Consider the following 21,701-nt stretch of genomic DNA (forward strand, 5'->3'; position numbering starts at 1 on the left):
TGCTTCTGGAGTTTGTTTGCAGCAGCTGGAGGCTCTGGCATGTCCATTCTCTCTCTTTCTGCCTTTCTCTCTCTCTCTCCCTCTTTATCTCTCAAATTATAAACAAAAATAAAATATAAAATAAAATTTTTTAAAAAGAGGAAATAAATAAAAATAAAATCTTGCATCCAGCAATACAGTTTTCACTTGGTTCCTAGTATTTTTTTATGATAAACAGAATAGTGTTTATCATTCTTGGTTCCAAATTATCAGAGGCAGAATGTTTAACTGCATTCTTTTCAAAGAACTTCTGATGATAAATCTAAAGACAGTAACTTGCTGGGGTTTTAAAAAGAAAGAAATTCAGCATTTTCCCATAGTTTTTATTAATCCAGCTCATCTCTCATCCATAATTTTTAACTAATTAAGTAAAGTATAAAAATTATGGACAGCAAGTATTATTTCCAATTTTTCATAAAATATATGTTCCCAAAAGTAATTTGTGGGCTGGAGAGATGGCTCAGCAGTTAAAGGCACTTGGCTTATAAAGCTTGCTGACCCAGGTTCAACTCCCCAATCCCCAGGTAAAGCCAGATGCACAAAGTGGTACATACATTCATTTGTAACAGCAAAAATCCACGGTATGTCCAATGCTCCTCACTCTCATTCATATTCTCTCTCTTTCTCTCATCACAAATAAATAAAAACATCTTTTTCTAAAAAGTGATTTGCCATCCTGGCTTCAAGTTATTCAGAGTAGGCCCTGAAGCTTGGCCACTTGGCCATGGTCTCCTTACTGGGACCTCTTCACCTCACCACTTTTGATCACCAAACTATCTCCTGTCCCCACACCAAACCCTTAGCTTTACCACATCTCCATGCAAATCAGTCACCTTGATGATAACGTCGACGTGAGACACAAGGTCACCACCCACTGTCTCCACTGGGATATCGTAAGACACCGTGTACTTCAGGAACCCACCAAATGCAGTCAGCTAGAACAGTTAAGTGAGAATGAACACCAAGAGAGACAATAGTTACAGCCCTAAACAACAGGCTTCTATGATCCATATTGAAGCAGACAGGCTGTAAATCATCCATGTGGCCACCATGTAGATGGACACTGACATTAAAGGCAGTGGAGAGCATATTATATGGATATTATTCAGTGGATAATACCAAAACACCAGGTATCCTAGACGTGCACAGAGAAACAGTGCACTTTTTCTCAGAGACCCCATGGTAAATTGTTATGTCCTTAGTTATGCAATAGGCATCTGTTTTACTTTAGGGAGCAGGAAGTTTGATCAATGACTATAATTTCATCATCTTTACTTCACTGCCAGTTTGTAATAACTGCAATTTAAAAGAAGGGCTGAAAGTATTTCTTCCTTTAATGAACAGTAGGGATGCTCTTTAATGTACATTATAGATAACTAATACATGAAAAGATTTTCTTCCTGATGGCTATGTCTCAATAAATGCAAGTTTGTAATCATAGAATCAGATAAGTAGTATCAAAAGAAAAATCACTGAACTTGAGATAAGACCATTTCATGAGCAGATTATAATTATCACTTGATGGTAAAGATGATTCTTTTCAAAAACAATTTTTTCCCAATATATACAGGTTACGTTGGACATGACAGTTCATGGCTATAATCCCAGCACTTGGGAGGCTGAGGTAGGAGCATTGTAAATTCAAGGACAACCTGGGCAACATAGCAAGAATGTATCTCAAAAACAAATACACACATGTGTGTACAAATCAGAAAATATAATCAAAAAATTACATAGAAATGGACTGCTATGATGAAGGTATAGGCTACCTTAAGGAAACCTCACAACACTCATTGAGCAGGATTAGTGAGATAGATTATCCCAACCCAGTCAGAACCTGGTGGCGTCCTGGGAGTGGGAACACATCACTGGAAGAAAAGAAAAACCTTGGAACCTCACTTTTGAGGCAACATAGGAGAGCACTATTTTGATTTTTTTTAAAAATAAAAACAGATATTACTCTGCCTGTTTCTACCTATGCACTTTATATGAACAATAATATGGCCTGATGTCAAAGCAGAATGAAGAGACAAAAGTCCTACTGTGGGAAGCTCTCAGAATTTTTCATATTCCAAGCCCTCCATGTGAATGGGTTACCACATCAAATCTAGGAATATCACTAAAATGTGATAAAGTCCCCAGTTATGCAGGGACCCGGAGGAAGAAAGTATGAAGTCTGTCATGGTAAAGGGGATGAGACTTCACAACACACAACTGCTTAGGAACTAGGCCCAGAAAAACCAAAGTTCATAATGAAATGTGTGATCAAAAATCAAAGAGGAGGCTAGAGGAGATTGCTCAGTGGTTAAAGGTGCCATCCTGGGTTTGATTTCCCCATTATCCACATAAAGTCTGATGTACAAAGTGGGACATGCATCTGGAGTTCATTTGTAGTAGCAAGAAGCCCTGGCATGCATACTCACTCCCTGTCTCTCTCCTTGCACATAAAAACAAAATTATTTCTTAAACAAAGTCAAACAATGCTCAAAAAGATCTTGGGCTGGGCATGGTGACATACATCTTTAGTCCCAGCAATTTAGGAGGCAGAGATAAGAGGATTGTCACGAGTTTGAGGCCAGCCTGAGACTACAGAGTGAATTCCAGGTCAGCCTGGGCTGGAGTGAGACCCTACCTCAAAAATAAAACAAAATAAAATAAAAATACAAGACAAGAAAAAGACCTCAGGTCCCAGATGGACATAAAAGCATAAGTTCTATTGAAACCCATAAGATGACTTGAAATGTGAACAGTAGAAGTTCTTCCTATACAATCTCTGAGACTTCCCTCTAGACATACTCACCTTATTTCCCAAGTAGGCCTCAGGGGCCGCCCAGTAGTACTTGGATGCAAGCCTTTGCATGACCACGGTGTTGTTGATACTGATCCGATGGCGCCCACCCAGCGCATCTTGCTGGGCCCAGATCTTATTTGGGCTGGTCAAATCAGTGACCAGCCACCCTGACATATTGGTCACCTTAAAAAAAAAAAAAAAAAAGAAGAGGTTTTTAATATGAAACAGAAGCCATCTTAGATTTCACTCAGTCCTGTGTAAAATATCTTTTCAATAAGGAGGCAGATGAGCACAGGTTAGCCCTGGATGAAGCAAGCACAACTGTTGCTACTGAACCACACAATGTGTGACCTTCCCATGTCCCAAAGACAGAACAAAACCTAGCATGCTCACATATCCCATACCCCTTGACTCCAGATCAATTATATGCAAACAAAACAAAAGAAGGAAGATCATGGATACAAATTTTAGGTTTTGAAAACATTTTACATCATGTGTGTATGTTTGCATGAGAGAACATGGGATAGAGAGGGAGAGAGAGAGAGAGGGAGTGTGTGTGTGTGTGTGTGTGTGTGTGTGTGTGTGTGTGTGTGTGTTTGTAGACATGTGCTAAGGCACACATGAGGAGGTCAGAGGACAACCCCAAGTGTGGGTCCCTGCCTTCCACCTTGTCTTTTGAGGCACTGTCTCTTGTTTACCACTGTGAAAACTTGTCTGGCCCATGAGCTTCTGGGATTCTCCTATCTACACCTCCCATCTCTTCCCTGCAGATGGGCTGGGATGAAGATGTTTACCACTGTGTCCATCTTTATATGAGCTCTGGGGATCTGAACTCAGGGTGTCACACTTGATTGACAAGAACTTAACACATTGAGCCTTCACCCACCCCAGCGCCTATTTTATATTTTCAAAAATAGTAAAGAAGTTACTACAGATTCGACATCCCTATTCCAAACGTGTTTGAAAACCCAGTTATTTGAGTCCCAAGTGGAAAACATAACATGACCACATGTGAAAGAAGGGCTATCGTCATACTGTAGGAACATTAAAAATATTATTTAAATTAAATATTATGCATGTTTAGGCTATGTGTATAACGTGTGTATGAAATATAAATTAATTTTTTATTTAGGACTTGGGCTCCTTCCCCTAAGACATCTCATTTTGTACAGAAGTGTTCCAAAAATATCAAAAAAGAAAAACTAAATGCAAACCAATTCTGGTCCTCAGAATTTTTGGTAAGGAAGACTTGGTCTTTTGCTAATTCTGGCTGTCCCTATTGTGTTGCTGTTGTTTTCTACCCAAATGCTGAAGAGTATACAAAGCCCTGCAGAGCCTGTGCCACCAACACAAATATGACCAGAGGTGTCCAGGTGCGGTGGCCTCAGTTCCTAGCGTGTAAGCAGCTCCTCTCTAACCTCAGTCATCACACATGATCTCCTCCCCTTGTCCTCTTTGTGTGCCTCCCTAGAACTTACTACCCTGGAACCCCCCTCCCCCAGCATCTGTGCCCTCATAAATTCAGTGTCATCTGATGTTGTCCCATTCTTGCCAACAACGTGCTTCCCACCTCCCTCCCTGCCTTCTTTGGGGCTGAACATTTCTCATCATCCCATGTGTGCCCCTCTGTCATTCTAAGTGGATGAGAATGGTATTTCTGGGAAATTAACTTACTGGCCTCGTGGCACAGCCTTAGAAGGCTCCCATAAGAAGACCTGCTTATTAACTGACTCCCACCCAGAGACTCCTACCTGACTGATGGGCCATGAAAGGCTGTCGCAGACATCAGACACCCCGAAGCAGAAGCACTCAGAGCAGCCTTGTGGGTTTCTCTCCTTCAAGTTATAGAATCCTGGCTTGCAGTGATCACAGTTTTTCCCCTCAACATTTTTCTGTAATTCATAAAAGAAAGACTAGCTGGTGAAACCAATGTGTTCAGACAGACAAAAGATATTGACACGATATAAACAAAAATGGGTTGGGTCGTCCATAGAAACACATACTAAGTACTCAAAGTACACATGAAGCCTCAGGAAGTTAATACCGTGCATAAAAAGTAGTTTTAAATAACACATTAGATTTTGTAACCCACAAGAACTCTGAGGATGTCAGATTGTAGTCATTTCATTTTAATCTTTCATTTCTGTCAATTGTATAAATTATTTATTTACTTTGCTCTTAGAGGCAGGGTTTCACTGTGTAGCCCAGACTGGCCTCAAACTTTCCATTCCCCTGCTTCAGACATCTGAGTGCTGGGATGACAAGCACGTGCCCTCATGTCTTATTTGTATAAAATTTTGAAATCTGACGAGGGCTATATTATACGTCTACTCACAAATACTCAAGATTATTTTCAGGCAAATATAATATGTGCCTAAGATGCTGGTTTCATGAGAATAAATACGTAAGGCACAACAGGAAATCTCAAGAATTCCAGGGAAGTTGTTATTAATATCGTATGGCCAAAAAAGATCATTCGTCTGTATGATGTGAACACATTCTTTTGATTATACAGTTTTTTTTTTTAAACACACACACACACAGATAACAGATCTGTATTTAATTAGTAGTGCTCTGGGAAATTCAGTATTTATCTGGTTCTCCTCCAAACACAAATCTGGAAAAGAATGTGATAAATGAATTAGGCCAAGGCCAAAGAAATGGTATGTAGTGTTTAGCCACAGATATTCCTCATAAATATATGGCAATTACCCAGAGATATCACAAAAATGGAAGCTGGGTGTCCATTTAAGTTCCAGGACATATAACATGGCTAACTTGCTGTGGCATAAGCATAAACATTCCTGCTTTTCAGGAAGTGATCATATGAGCCAGTGGGGCCAATAACCACAAAAGAAACACAGAGTCTTTGACCTCCACACTCACCTTACAAAGACATGGCTCCATGCACGGGTCTTCATTTATGCTTCCAATAGGACTGCAGTCACAGGGGACACAGACTGGGTAACCACGATAACCAAATTGGCAGCGATCACATTTTTCTCCTGCATAGCCTTCCTTACATGGACACTGACCTGGCCACTTCCCTGGGGGGAAAGATAATGACAATGACTCAATATCAAGTTCAATGGGGTACAAAGCAGGGTCAGCAAACTGATGGGTGAGTAAGTACACATTTTAACCTTTTTGCTCATGAAAAGTTTCATCAGGAACTAACTAGTCAATGCAAACATTATTGCTCTTACACAGTCATGGACAAGATGTAGGTAGCTCTGTATTAATAAAACTTTATTGATAATAGTGTATGTGGATTTGGTCCATGGGTCATAGCTTGAAAACTCTTACTTTAAATAAAGAAAACTGAGATGAAATGCACAGGGCTGATGGAAATATAAAATGGCAAGGTAGGGTTGGAGAATGGCTCAGTAGTTAAAGGCACTTGCTTGCAGTCTGATGGCTTGGGTTCAGCTCCCCAGTACTCACATAAATCCAAATCCACAAAGTGGCATATGCATTTGGAGTTCCTTTGCAGTAACAAAAGATCATGACATGCCCATTCTCCCTGTCTCTCTGTCTCTATCTTATTCCCTCCCCCTCTGTCTCTCTGTTTGTAAATAAATACGTATTTAAATGATAGAAATGATACAGCAACTTTATAAAACAGTTTGGTATCTCTTCAAAATGTTACATATAGTTATTATAGTGATTTGAATGAGAAATGTTCCCCATAGCCTCATATGCTTGTGATTAAGCCTCTTAATCCCCAGCTGGTGGCAATTTTGGAGGTGCAGCCTTGCTGGAGGAGATGTGGTTTTTGAGGCAGGCTTTGGGGATTTAAAGACTAGCTTCCGTTTGCCAGAGTTAGCACATTCTTGCTGATACTTCTCAGCCACTGGGACAAGATGTGATGCCTGTCACTGCTTTACCATGCATTTCCATGACATGATAAAACTTCCCCTCAAAACTATAAACCAAAATAAACTCTTTCTTCCCATGTGTTGCTTTTGGTTTGGTGCTTTGTCCCAGCCACAAGAAGATAAGCACAATAGTTACATTGTGATATAGTAATTTCACTCTTAATACCCTCCCCACCAAAGTGAATATATACATCCACAAAAAATGCTTTTATGTGAATGTTCATAGAAGCATTACTTATAATAGCCATAAAATAGGAATACACTAAATATTTATCAACTGATGTATATATCACAATTAAATTCAAGGTTTTAGAGTCAGTAAATGGTATGATGTTTTATATATTCATCAGTTGAAAAATATTCAAATATATAAAATATGGTATATCTCTTGATAGAATATTATTAGTCCATAAAAGACCAAAATGTTGATTTATGCTGCAATATGGTAATCTTTGAAGACATCATACTAAGTGAATTAAGCCAGTACCAACCCTCTCACATATTCTATGGCTCAATTTACATGAAATTCCTAAAATACTCAAATCTATAGTGAAAATATATTAGTGGTTTGCAGACCTGGGGAAAAGGAGTGGGAGAGGGTGCAGAGAAATGAGCCACCATAATGGGTTAAGGAGTTTCTTGGTAGAGTGGTGACAACTTTCTATTCATACACTACAGAGATGGGTTTAAAAAAAATCAATGAACTATATGTTAGTAAATTATGAGATAGTTTCTAAGTAAATCAGAGTGAAAAATAAACACAACAAAAAATTCAGCACCGTCTCTGTTTTGAATGTAGGCACTGAATCTTACTAGCTATGTAACCTTGACCAAGTTTCTTAACTGTTATGAGTTATAGTTTCTTTGCCTGTGAAGGGTTTAAATAACTCAATATGCTATGGTGGAAAAGCTTAGATGTTTTTGATATTAAGCCAAAGGTAATTAGTACTACCATCACAATCATTATTACCATCATTTCATCAGTATGCACCTAAAGAATCAATTCAGTTGGGAAATTTATCCTCTTTAGCCTAATGGACTCCACAGTTGCCAGTGGCTGAGGATTTGATGGGTCAGAGAAGTCTTTATCAGATGTAACCTAGTCATGAGACTGTAGTATTTACAAGCCAATGTGGGGAAGGGGAAGAATGCTGACATTCATAGTCAGCTGTAGGACTTGCTTGCTTCAGGAGCTGATGGATGTGAAAGTCCCAGAGTGTCTTCTAAGAGCTAGATAGAGAGATTGCTATTGACTGTGTGTCGTGTATGGTTTAATCTTTACAATAAACCCTACTCATCAATTGTTCAAATGTCATTTCTTCACCCTAACATTGTTAGCTTCACACCACACACAAAGCCCTTCCTGTTCTTCACACACAGAACCCTAGGTTCTAGAAAATTCCTTGACATACAGTAGGTACTCAATAAATATTCAGTAAACAAAAGAATCATACATAATCAAACCACAAAATTCCTATGCAATGTATATGATATCCTACCATACGCAAATTTCACAGAGATACTATCCCTCCACAACCAATTCAATGTATATGGTATTCTGCCATATACAAATCTCCCACATATACATTCCTCACAACCCATTCGATGTATATGTTGTTCTACCATATACAGGTCTTCCACATACATTCCTTCCACCCCACAGTCAATTCCAAGCACAAAAATAAAGAAGCCAAGTGCTCACCGTTTTGTATGTCAGCATGGAGATCATCTTTGATACACACAGAGCTGAGAGACCCCACAAGGTCACAGGCACAGGGACGGCAAGGCTTGTCGTCATAAGGAGATACCTGAAAGGCATAAATGATCCTGGGCTATCTCTCCAGAAAGAGCAGCACTGTTCACAGCAGTAACAACAACAATCATGATTGGTGTAACACGGATGTAGGTGTTGGGCAGATATGATGATCTCAAGTAAGATGCTCCAAATTTCATTTTCACAGTGATAACAGTTGGTATCAGTAACAAGATGCCAGCCTTTCCCATTACTTCTGCTCCCTGTCCCCTCTGCTATCTATCTGGTCCATATTTTGATCATTCCCTGTAAATAAGCCACTCCAAAGACCCATGTAATCAATTCAGTGATTGAGTGCATCCCATGAGCAAGGTGATGCTTCTCTAGTTATTGACTACATGTGCAGATTTTTCATTAGAATTACCTGAGATTACAGAGGTAACAGCAACCCAAATTCAAGTTAAACAACAATGCATGCATATTCTATGTTGAGCAAGAAAACAGGACACAGGAGGCAGTAGAAATCTAGATAACACCACTATCATTATAAGAATTTCAATGAAATATGGCAAGGAAATAAGTTTTGAATACAGAGGGTGAGACTTAGAGAAGTCTCCCCCTTGGCAGGCAGGGGATCTATGCAATGGAGAGAAATGTGCTTACTTTGTGTGGTCTATAATATTTATCAATACAGGTTTCGCAGTTGACTCCCATGGTGTTCTGCTGGCAGTTGATGCAAACGCCCCCTCCTCTGTACTTGCCAGATATGTCCAGACTTTTCTTCTGGTGTGCAACATTTTCATCATAGTAACAGTCATTTGCTTTATTGTGACAATTACATTCTAGGAGAACATTTTAATATCTCAATTAATACGCATAATATGTTCTAGACCCTTATGTCCTGAAGTAAGTTTCTATGATGTCAATTTAAACTTAAGCTTTAGAATGTGTAATTTAATAAGACACAGGCAATATCATGGAGGATGACTGCAAAGAGCTATCAAAATAATAAATGGATAAGCTGCACAGAATGGTGAGCGCCTGTGGCCCAGGACTCTGGAGGCTGGAGGAGAACGGAGAGGAGTCTGGTGCTTGCCTGGACCACTTAGTGCCACCGTCTCAAAGAAGGATGTAAAGGTAACATGTAAAGCGTAGAGCATAGCTCATGAAAAAGTGCTTGCCTAGAAATGTGAAGACCCAACACTAAAATCCTCAACAATACACAAAAGTTCTGTAGAATAACATGCATACTATATCACTTTCTGTGTAAGAAATATGTTGGGAGCAGGAATATGTTAATATATGGGCTGTGCCCTCTGGCACAACAGTGGCTGGACTGTTTCAGGGATAACCAACTGCTCTCTGGTTGGATTTACTGACTGCTTCACAAAAAGGAAGTGATTCTGGGTACTGAAAACAGATAAAAGCTTACGGCAAGGGAGACCATAGGCCCTAAGGCAGAACCTACTATTGTCTTCCTATATGGTTGTATTGTTAAACTGTCTCTTAAATATGCAGCTTTGGACTCACAGATTAGCTTTGTTCTCAGCCTGAACAGCCTGAATCAGAAAAGCTTTCTTCTTCAGTAGTAGAGGCGGTTAATGCAAAGACTCATAACTGATCAAGTACTAAAAGTAAGTGACGAAGCACTTGGCCTTATATGGGACATATATACCATGCCCTCCAGGGCTCAGGGAACATTACAGAAGAGGAGATAAAAAGAATACCACAGGTAAAGGATTGGAACAAGTGATACGCAATTCTGTTGGAGAGACGTGACAAGGCCATTCATGAACTCATAACAGCTTCAGGAACTCACAATAGTTGTAGTTACCTGCACCAGATGCAGTCAGTCATCATTCTATTATAGATGAAGTTGGGGGCTTGAAAATTTATATAGCCTGAAATTTTAGATAGGTTCTGGGGACCTGAACTCAGGTCCTCATGCTTGCACAGCAAGCACTTTACACACTGAGTAATACACCCAGCCTCAAATAATGCTTCTCAGTCTATGTTTTACATATTGATGATGTTGGTACCTTGTCCACATATTACTTATTTAAAAATTAACCCCAGGGCTGGAGAGATTGCTCAGTGGTTAAGACACTTCCTTGCAAAGCCTAACAACCCAGATTTGATTCTCTATTATCCACATAAAAAGCCAAAGTGGTGCATACATCTGGAGATCATTTACAGTGGCTAGAGGCCCTGGCATGACCATTCTCTCTGTCTGGCTACATGTCTCTGCTTGGAAATAAAAAAAGAAAAAAGAAAAAGAGAATTAACTCCAGCTAGGGATGAACAGCATAATGATGGAGCACTTGGCTTGTATGCAAGAAGCCCCAGGTTCAATCTCAGTAAAACAAATAGAAAAATAAATATAATTTTTATTCAAAAAATAAATAATCAATGAATATATTAGAAGGGGAACTTAGATAAAATACCAAATTCAGAAATATGCATTTATTCCTTCAACTGTATTAAGGTGACCTGCAGCTTGGACACTATTTGAATTGCTGAGAAACCAGTTATCTTGTCATTATAAACACTACTAAGATGTCATGAGAGTGAACATGTTAGGGGGAAAAGCCTTCCATTCCTTACAGTGAAGCACACTTACCCTCACATGTGTTACCGGAGGAAATGGTGCCAGGCCGCCAGGGCTGCTGATGATAGCCAGGACAACACCGGTCACAGCTCTCTCCACATGTGTTATGCTCACATTGACACTGTAGTTGCTAAATACAAAAGGATGAGAAATTAGAAACTTCAGATGCCTATTTGCCTATTTTTGTTAATTTTGTTCAAGGTGAGAAGCTATCAGAGTCAAATATGTGGCCACATTTTACAATGGGGGTCTTGGGACTACAGCAACAAACTGGAATTTAAGTTTTGAGATGCTTATGTACACAAAACCAGGTAACAAACTTTAGGTTAGCTGCCAGAAATGTTCAAAAAATGATGCATTCACTTCAAGGATTTGGAAGCTCCTAATAATTTTATTAAGAAATTTTCTTATTTTGTGATTATTTTTTGATGCCCATTGGCACATATTTCGTATTAAAAATAAAATAGTCTAGGCTGGGGAGATGGATCAGCAGTTAAAGGTACTTGCTGACAAAGCCTTATGACTCAGGTTCAATTCCCTAACCACCCAAATAAAGCCAGACTCAAAGTAGTATTTGTGCCTGGTATTCCTTTGTAGCAGTAAGAGACTCTGGCATGCCCATACATGCACATATACACATACACAAGCACATACAAATAAATAAATAATTAATTTTAAAAAATAATCTGAGCTTTGGGGATAGTTTAGCAGTAAAATGCTTTCCTGGCATAAACAAGTTTCTGTGTTCAATCCCAAGCACTGCAAACATTACATAAATATAAATAATATATGAAACAGAAGAATACAATAATCCTAACTCAACAGGCACAGAATTCCAAAGACTGTAACTAACTTATAATCATATAATAACATCATTTACTTAATATTGTGTCACAATAAATAAATTTCATTTTATCTTCAGTATCACAAACAGGGGAATTTCTGTACAAGAAAGTAAACAATTTATATTAGTGGATTTTTTGACTCTCTTTTATGGAAAAGAGTATCATAGTTTGGAAGGATCTTTTATTTTAAATTGTATACTTTCAGATAATAAAGTTTATATTGTGAATATCTTACTATAAAAAAGAGTACAGTGAGGCAATAGACATAATGGTAGACACCTTTAATCCTAGTACTTGGAGGCTGCGGTAGGGGGATCACTGTGAATTCAAGACCAGCCTGGGCTATAGAGTGAGTTTCATGTCAGCTTGGGCTAGAATAAGACCCTACCTCAAAATTTTTTTTAAAAAATCATATTAATAATAATGTAATTCAAAAATATATCCTCTCAACAGCAAAAGTGATAACATGGACAACAAAACAAAATAAATTAAAATCTGAAAATCACTTAAAAATATTTTAACATTATTTCATGCCTCTCAGTGTTCTCCTAGAATAAAGAAATGAAAATGTTTTAGTTATATCTCCTGTATTGACATTTCAAGAACTGTAATGTACTAGGACTCACCTTTGTAGTTTCATCCCATGGGCAGCTACTGGCATGGCCATTGCAAATACACATCCCTCCGACAGAAATGTCTTTGATTGAGTAGTAATACTAAGGAAAAAAAGTGTGTTACAGATGGAAATTAATGCCCCTCACCTACAACATGAATTTAATATAGACAGTCGACAAATCAGATGGATTCAAAGAGTATTTTCGGTAATTAAACATTAATTGTATAAGCACTTCATTTTAAGATTATATTTTAAATTTTGATAAGTACAGATACAATCTGTCAAGCTCAAATGAGCTTATCAACAGAACCTAAAAAGAATCTAAAAGAAATTTCCAACTTGGCTTCAAGAACACAACTTCAAAATCCATGCTGTTGGACCCTCTAAAAGATACTGGAAAAATGAATATAGCAGTCTACAAAAGGGAGAATATATCATCAAACAAGATATATCTGAATATATCTGATATATCTGAATGCAAATTTAGTCTATAACACACAACAGTAGCCATAGTTACCACATTAACAGAATCAAGTGTCTGCACCCACCCCAGATTCATGTGTTTGCATCTTAGTGTTCATGGACTTTTTTTTAGATTTCATTGTCCATTGTTTATTGGCAAAATATAGAAATGTGACTCATTTTATCTATTCATTTTGTGTGTTCTATCATTGCTAAATTCACTTATTACTCTACTAGCTGTTTAGTAGACTTTCTATGTAGTCATGTCAGATCCAAATAATAAAGTTCACTCCTACTGGACATACTGTATGTCTCTAAATTCTTTTTACTTACATCATTGATCAATAGCTTTACTACCAAACAATACAATATTGCCAATAGGAATTAAAGAAGTAGAAAAATATCATATTCATGGGTTAGGTGATTCAATAATGCTAAAATGACTTCCAAACTCCTGCCTAAATTAATCCAAAGAATGGAATCTTGATGAAAATATGCCCTTTTTAAATCTATTGTTAGAAATTAACATGTTTTTAACATTTTCAAGAATTATAAGGACTCTACAATAGCTAAAATAAATGCAGGCCACTATAATGCCCAGCCTTGAGACTTGATATATAATGCTACAGTAATTAAACATTTGTTATTAGCAATAGACTGATCAATCAATGGGAAAGAACAGACTCCAGGTACAGAGCCAGAAAAGCACAGACAGTTTGTCACAAGTGTTTTGGAATGATTTGTGGCGGAAGGGGAAGTATTTTTGATACACAATACAGAATGCATCTGCATGTGAGGAGGATGGACCTAGAGCCAGACCTCACACAAAACACCAAGATTAATTTGAGATGATTAAGTTGTAAAAGCTAAAACATTAAAGCCTCTAGAAAATAACAATGAACAATATGTTTATAGACTTGGAATAAGCAAGTATTTTTCATAAAGAATACAGAAAGCATAACTGTAAACCAAAAAGTTGGATTTAATCAACATTGAAATCTCTGCCAAACAAAATTCATAGTTAAAAAATGAATAAACACACTTCAGACAGAAAAGATTCATAATAAATATATACATATCTGATAAAAGATTTGAGCATAAAATATATGAATCTCTTTCAGTAACCAGGAGATAGGTACCACAATTTGAAAATAAATAAAAAATGACCAGATCCACTATTAGTTCAACATTGGTCATAAGAGAAATACAAGTTAGCATCACCAAGAGATGCCAAAATATGGACATCCCAGCAGCTAGCATGAACACGATTGGCAACATGAATTTCCATGCTATAGATCCACAACTCTCAGATCTGAGTGTAAAATGGGGAACCCATTTTTGATACAAGCTTAGCAGTTTCTTACAGATTAAGTATGTAACTATCTTGCAGTAGTAATTCCACTCCAAATTTATGGAAGGGTTATACAAATGTGTCTCGATGCAAGCTATCTACACTCAGCTGTAGGCTTCAAATCTATACATTTTCATAAGTATTCTCAAATGATGAAAATTTCGAATAAAATTTAGATGACTGCATTGCTGAAGATCAAATAAGGAACCAGATAGGGACTTAAAGACAAGGAGATTGCCTTCTCCAAGTGGCAGAACTATGGGTACAAGTGGAGTGAAGGGACCTAATGGCAGATTATTGGGGTTAGTAGCTCAAAGCAGCCTGTATAATAAATGATAGACAGTGATCTTCCATAAAATTGTGACTTAAATTCTAGGACAGAAAACAACCAAACAAAAGGAAATGAAAGGCAAAACACTTCCCTGAAACAGACTTTTCTCAATGGCCAAGGATGTTGTCAGGTACTCACACGTCTTGTGACAATAGGATCAATGTCTCTGGGGTCTCGGTGGCCAAGGGTCATCAGATCTGCATTGAGCGTTCTAATGCGCTGCAAGCGAAGGCGGATGTATCGTGCAGAGGTGAATTCCAGCAACTTGGGTGACAGATCATCTGCGCTTGGCCTGCCATTGATGAGTGATGTGTGAATCTGAAGAAAACCAAGCACACATTTCAACTTTAAGCATGAAAACAATACAGCTCTGATATATAATATAATATATATATAATCTCTACAAAGACATTATTGAAAAACAGATGAAGCTGTTTTTTAAAACCTATCTAATGTGCCATTTATGAATACCCATGCTCCTCACTGTCTTCAGTTTATGGAATTCACCCATTCCAGCATCTCCTAAATTTCCAGAAATCTTCTGACAGGGCACTTCTCCCAGCATTGGGAGAGTATTTTAACATCTTCCATGCAGTAACAGCCTCTCAGAATGGATGGAATTAATCACAGCAGAAAGAATATTAAGTGAACTCCACTGAGGAGAAAAAAAAAATCAATAAAATAAATTCTATCCATAGTGAAATTCATCCCAAGTTACCTTAAATAATGCAAGGTTGTCATATTAAGAGCAATTGATTTTACATTGAGCACTCTACATTGGCTGCTATAATGGCTATCTTAACGGTTAAGGCAGGGAATTTAAAGATAAATAGCCATCATTGTTGTGGCCACAATACCTCTCCATGCTCAAGTGGCACCAGTCTGGAATAATATGAGGTGCAGATCACTTCGTCGTCAGCCCTGTAAGTGGGTGGCCCCCTTCTTGGAGTTATATTGTAGCGTGTCAAACACTCCGTGTCGCTGACTGCATAGTACTGCCAGGGTCTGAAAGTGACACCATCTACAGAGCGCTCCAAAATCCAGTTTCCAGGCCGAGGGGAGTTGGCCGCTTTAATGATGACATAGGCAACTTGAAAGACCTGAAACAGAGACACTGAGAAATCTTAATCCAGAATTAATGAGTCATGCACATGGGGGAAAAAAATACTGCAAAAGCCCACTTCTATGTGAAACTTCTAACAGCCCAACTTATAGAAGTGGACACACCAGAATGCTGGTTACCAGGAGCTGGAGGAAGAACGATGGGGACAGACGTTAGGCAGAGTACAAATTTCAGTCATATAAGATGAACAAGTTGTGGTGATCTGATGTATAGCAATGTGACTACAGTAACGATATTATACTCCACACTAGAAATTGCTCAGAAGGCAGAAGGTAATTGTGGTGGTTTGGATCAGATGTCCCCCATAAACTCATGTGTTCTGAATGCTTGGGTCCCACTGGTGGCAATTTAGTAGGTGGAGACTCGCTTGAAGTGTTTTGCTGGGCGTGGTATTAGGGTTGCTGTAGGCAGCTCCCTCTTGGCGCTATTTTCCACCTACTGTCTCAAGATCGTGATGTCCAGCCACTGCTCTACCATGATTTCCCCTGTCTTGATGAAGCTTCCCCCAAGACTATAAGCCAAAATAAAGCCTTTCCTCCTATCATCTGCTTTTGGTCAGGTGTCTTGTCCCAGAAACAAGTAGGTAACTATAACATCTGGGTTCTGGCTGGAGATAGTATTATGTGTGACATTAATAAAGATATTCTCATAGTGAGTTGGAGATAAGTCATACAAATGTACCAAAGAGTCATCTCATCACATATACATTAGCATGGCTAGTGTGGTGGTTTGAATAGATGGCCCCCAATATATTCAGTTCTTTATTGTTTGTAGTTTGCATCTATAGCCACCTGGCTGGAGGCAATGTCACTGGGTGTATCTTAAGGTGTGGTGGTAGGTTTCAGATTTCAATCTAAAGATATGCAAAGTGTGCCTAGCTAGAGTTCCTGAAGTGTGCTGTGCTGTGTGACCTTTAGGCTTGTACTTCTCTCTCTCTCTCTGCTTAGTCCTGTGAAGGCAGGCCAGCGTCTTCTGCCATTTATGTAACTTCCCCTGGATCTGTAAGCTTCAATAAATCCCTTCCTCCATAACTGTGCCTGATCTGAAAGTTCATCTCAGTGAACCTGAAGCAGTCTGCTACAGCTAGAATCCCAAACCCTGATGATACTAAATGCTGGCAAAGATGTGAAGGCAAATGCTACCAGTAGCATCCTCTTGACAGCAATTCTGCATGCTGTGGCTGCTTTGGAAAAGAGAAAGACAGTTTCCTATAAAATGAAAATGAAAAAGAGGCTGGCCGTGGTGGCGCACGCCTTTAATCCCAGCACTTGGGAGGCAGAGGTAGGAGGATTGCCGTGAGTTCAAGGACACCCTGAGACTCCATAGTAATTCCAGGCCAGCCTGGGCTACAGTGAGACGCTACCTCAAAAAAAAAAAAAAATGAAAAAGACTTCCTGTTTGATCTAGGAATGTAGCTTCTTAGTAATAACCTAGATGAAAACATGTATACAGATGCTTGAAACAGACTTATTCATAATTGCTTAAACTTGGAAGGAACCATTTCAGTAGATAAAAAAGGTATACAATTTATGGTATGATAGTTGAGGTGTTGTCAACTTGATCTGTTTAGTAATCCACAGAAGTCCCTTTTGGGTGGGTCTCCAAGGTTGATTCCAGGAAGTATTAACTGAAGGAGGAAGTCCTTCCCCCAGAGTGAGCCCATCCCCCAGAGCAGACAGCCTCTTTCAGAGGGGGACTTTATATAAGGAAGCTCTGGGTGAAAAGAGCCCCTTCGTTCCACTTGACTGCCAGAGCTGCTTTCTGTCTTCCACTGTGGATTGAAGACCAGCGCTGACTGTAGACCAGCATCAACTGAAGACCCATGAGGATCGAAACCCAGCCACTCCTCAGGAAGCCTCCAGGCCTTCAGTGCCTGGTCAGGACTGCTGAGGCATCTGGCCACGTGGGCTGAGCGGCTACAGGTTCCTTGATTCTTGAGCCTGCAACTGCTATTGGACTACCATAAGCTAATCCAATAAAGTCCCTTTTTAAAATAATTCACTCTAGCATTTCTGTTCCTCTAGAGAACCCTGACTAATACAGTAAGCCACAGCATGAAACAGTATTAGTGATTAAAAAATGAATTATTAAGTCACACCAATACATGAAGGAATGTTAAATACATATTACTAACTGAACAAAGCAATCAGAAGTGCTTGAATACAGTTGGATTCTGCTCTATGATGTTCTGGAAAAGACAAAACTATGGGCACAATAGAAAGAATAGTGAGCTAGGTGTGGTGGCACATGCCTTTAATCCTAGCATTTGAAAGGCTATAGTAGGAATATCACTGTGAGTTTGGGGCCAGCCTGATACTACATAGTGAATTCCAGGTCAGCCATCAGCCTGGGCTAGAGCAAGACCTCCTCAAACAAACAAACAAATAAAAAAAGATCAGTGGTTTCCAGGGGCTCCGGAGGAGGGATGCATAAGTATGCGGTACATGGGAGATTTTTAGGGCAGTTAAACTACCCTGTGTGATGTCACAGTAGACATATGACATTCTACATTTGTCAAAACCTCCAGAACGTGGAATGATTCACAAGAGTAAACTATAGACATAACTCCTAATATACCAATGTGTGAACCAAGGTTCATCAATTGTCCAGATGTCCCACAGTAATTCAAGATGTTAACAACTTGAAGAACTCAAGGAAAAGCAGAGTGAGGAGGAATATGTGAACTGTGTGTTTTCCATTCATTGTACTGTGGATCTAAAACTGTGCCTTTTAATTAAAAATAAACATAAGTTGGGGGGGGGGGAGTGGAGAGATGGCTCAATGATTAAAAGTGTTGGATTGCAAAGTCTTCCAACCCAAGTTTGATTCCCCAGACACCCACATAAAGCCAGACAGACACTCATTTGCAGCAGCAAGAGATCCTGGGTAGGGCTGGAGAGATGGCTTAGTGGTTAAGCGTTTGCCTGTGAAGTCTAAGGACCCTGGTTCAAGGTTTGATTCCCCCAGGACCCACAAAAGCCAGATGCACAGGGGCACATGCATCTGGAGTTCATTTGCAGTGGCACACACACGAATAGGTGAAAATATATAACTGAAAAAAAAATAGAAGTCAGGGCTGGAGAGATGGCTTAGAGGTTAAGCGCTTGCCTGTGAAGCCTAAGGACCCCGGTTCGAGGCTCGGTTCCCCAGGTCCCACGTTAGCCAGATGCACAAGGGGGCGCACGCATCTGGAGTTCGTTTGCAGTGGCTGGAAGCCCTGGCGCGCCCATTCTCTCTCTCTCCCTCTATCTGTCTTTCTCTCTATGTCTGTCGCTCTCAAATAAATAAATAAAAAATGAACAAAAAAAAAAAAAATAAAAAATAGAAGTCAGAGTAGGGAGAAAGCAGACAGGGACAGAAAGGATGTGGGTAACTATTAGCGGTATGAAAAAAGTAGTCCAACAAATCTTGGATCTCGAAAGGACGTACATAGACATCTATCTCCAAATCCAGCACTAAGACTGAATCATCTCTCCAACAGCCACTTGGAGCCCTTCTGGTGCCAGTAAATTCACTGGTTCCTTGGACAGTGTGTTGTTTTTTGACAACTTTCCTGTCAGAGTATCTGTTTTCTGCGTTGATTAAGGATCTCCCACAAATCCTACACAGTTTGGAGCTACCCAAGAGATGTTTCTATTTCATATAACTGTTCTTCAAATATTTAAGTAGAATCAAATATTGCCCCCTAGAACGTAAGGTCTTACCATGACCTACCACATGGTGCTAGACACAACTTTATTTCAAAAGAATAATCCCAGGAACTAGGTACAAATATCCGAGAGAAAAGCAACACACACGTGTCTATTAAGAAATGCAGCCTTGACAAGAATTTATATGTTTTGGGAGAAAATTGAGGTTAACTTGGGCTAGGACTTTAAGTAAAATCAACAGTGTATTTTATATGCCCCAGCTCACCTCTAATACAGAATGATAGCCATGAGATTTTGGTGGTGTTGTTTTTTGTTTTTAACCAAAGCCCTGTACCTTTTATATTTTAAGTCAATGTTTTTGATTTCACTGGGGTTGGAGAGATGGTCCAGTTGATAAAGTGTTTGCTGCTCAAGCTGGTGTACCTGAGTTGGCTCCCCAGACCTTTTGTAAAAAGCCAGAAGAGGTGAAGGGCTCCTATAATTCCAGTCTTCTGGTGCTGACAGTGCGATGGGAGACAGAGACAAAAGGATTTCCCCGAAGTTTAAGGTGTACCCAGCAAAGAAAAGCAGAACTGAAGCTAGAGTGAGAAATCCTGCCTCAAATGAAATGGGCAGGTGAGGACCAACCTCCACACATGCACACGGCACTTGTTCACCCACACTCGTACGCAAACACATATACATACACATGCACACAAAGAATCAAATATTAAAATAGGGCTTAAGGGATGGCTTAGCAGTTAAGGAGCTTGCCTGTGAAGCCTAAAGACTCATGTTCAACTCTCCAGATTCCATATAAGCCAGACACACAGGTGATGCAAGCATGCAAGGTCGCACATACACACAAGAGGGTGCACACATCTGGAGTTTGATTTTGGTGGCTGGAGGCCCTGGTGCACCAATTCTCTTTCTCACTCGCTCACTTTCTCATAAAAAACTAAATTAAAAAATTAAAATTAATTAATAAAATAAAAGTTGTACCTATAACAGACATGCACACTTTTCTCTAAGCACCATAGCATAGTCACTACTTACATAACATTTACATTGTATTAGGTATGTTAAGTGACCTAGAAGTGGTTTAAAGGTGGTTCACATCATATGGGAAGATGTATGGGGGTCATGTGCAAATACAAAGCCATTTTTTTACAGGGAACTGAAGTGAAATGGCTACTCTTATCAATGTGGGTACCTGAGAAATGTCTGGTAGATAGTCAAACACTGTGATGAGTCTCTGAGTGTTTCCACTGACACTAGCTCTAATGAAGGGTGGGATCTATATGCATGTCATAATATGGTGGCATTATTATGAGAAGTCAGAGGTGGTGCCTGCATAAAGAAAGTAGATCACCGAGGGGATATCCATGGGGCTGCATCTTGCCTTGTTCCCTTCCTGCAGTCACTCAGCTTCCTGTGTGTCATTAGGTGAACACGCTCCTCTTTTGTCTGCTTCTGTTGCCAGGATGAGTTGACAGAGGCATGGACTATGGATTGACAGCAGTACAGCTGAGTTGAAAGAAACCCTTCCTTCTCTCAAGTTGTTTCTGTCAGTATTAAGCCATAGTGATATTGAAAAAAATTATAATACAGAGTTAGAGAGATGGCTCAATGGTTAAGGTGCTTGCCCATGAAGCCTAAGGACCCCAGTTAAATTCCTCAGAACACAACCAGGTGTACAAGGTGGTGTATGCATCTGGAGTTTGTTTGCAGCAGCTAGAGGCACGGGTGTGTCCATTCTCTCTTTCTCTCTCTCTCTCTGCCTCATTCTCTCTCTGCTTGAAAATAAATAATAAAATATATTTTTTAATTATAATACATTAAGTACATGTGGATTTGATTACTGCTGAGGGCCTTGGAACAGCTGTCCCAAGGATACTAAGAGATATTTGTTTATGTAATATATATATTATTATGTATACATATACACAATATGTGTACACATAAATATGTATATACATACATTTTGCATATACTATATATATATATATAGATAGATAGATAGATGTATAAATACATTTATGTGTACATACATACATGTAGGGAAAGATGCTATTTACTTAATCTGTGTCTTATTGCTTCTGGAACTTTGGATTTTCATTTGTTTGTTTGTTTTTCTTACCTTCTCTGTACCGAGCACTCACTAATTCCAAAAACACAAGCACATTTAAAAATCAACCCACCACTGGGCTGGAGAGATGGCTTAGTAGTTAAGGCACTTGCCTGCAAAGCCTAAGGACCCATGTTTGATTTTCTA

General features: G+C 39.1%; 1 protein-coding gene across 2 annotated transcripts in view; it reads right to left on the reverse strand.

Moving 5' to 3' along the window:
• The window catches only part of Lama1 (laminin subunit alpha 1), a 156,947-nt gene that overhangs the window by 82,741 nt on the left and 52,505 nt on the right, over positions 1-21,701 (reverse strand). For both annotated transcript variants that reach the window (XM_045143150.1, XM_004662598.2), the window contains exons 4-13: positions 15,532-15,774; positions 14,813-14,992; positions 12,541-12,630; positions 11,082-11,199; positions 9,125-9,303; positions 8,411-8,516; positions 5,717-5,877; positions 4,582-4,722; positions 2,840-3,013; positions 873-974 (exon numbers count right to left, since the gene is read on the reverse strand). In XM_045143150.1, the coding sequence (XP_044999085.1) occupies positions 873-974; positions 2,840-3,013; positions 4,582-4,722; positions 5,717-5,877; positions 8,411-8,516; positions 9,125-9,303; positions 11,082-11,199; positions 12,541-12,630; positions 14,813-14,992; positions 15,532-15,774 (1,494 nt within the window). The remainder of the gene's footprint in view (positions 1-872; positions 975-2,839; positions 3,014-4,581; positions 4,723-5,716; positions 5,878-8,410; positions 8,517-9,124; positions 9,304-11,081; positions 11,200-12,540; positions 12,631-14,812; positions 14,993-15,531; positions 15,775-21,701) is intronic.

The sequence above is a fragment of the Jaculus jaculus genome, chromosome 2 (assembly GCF_020740685.1).
Source record: "Jaculus jaculus isolate mJacJac1 chromosome 2, mJacJac1.mat.Y.cur, whole genome shotgun sequence".
NCBI classification, from domain to species: Eukaryota; Metazoa; Chordata; class Mammalia; order Rodentia; family Dipodidae; genus Jaculus; species Jaculus jaculus.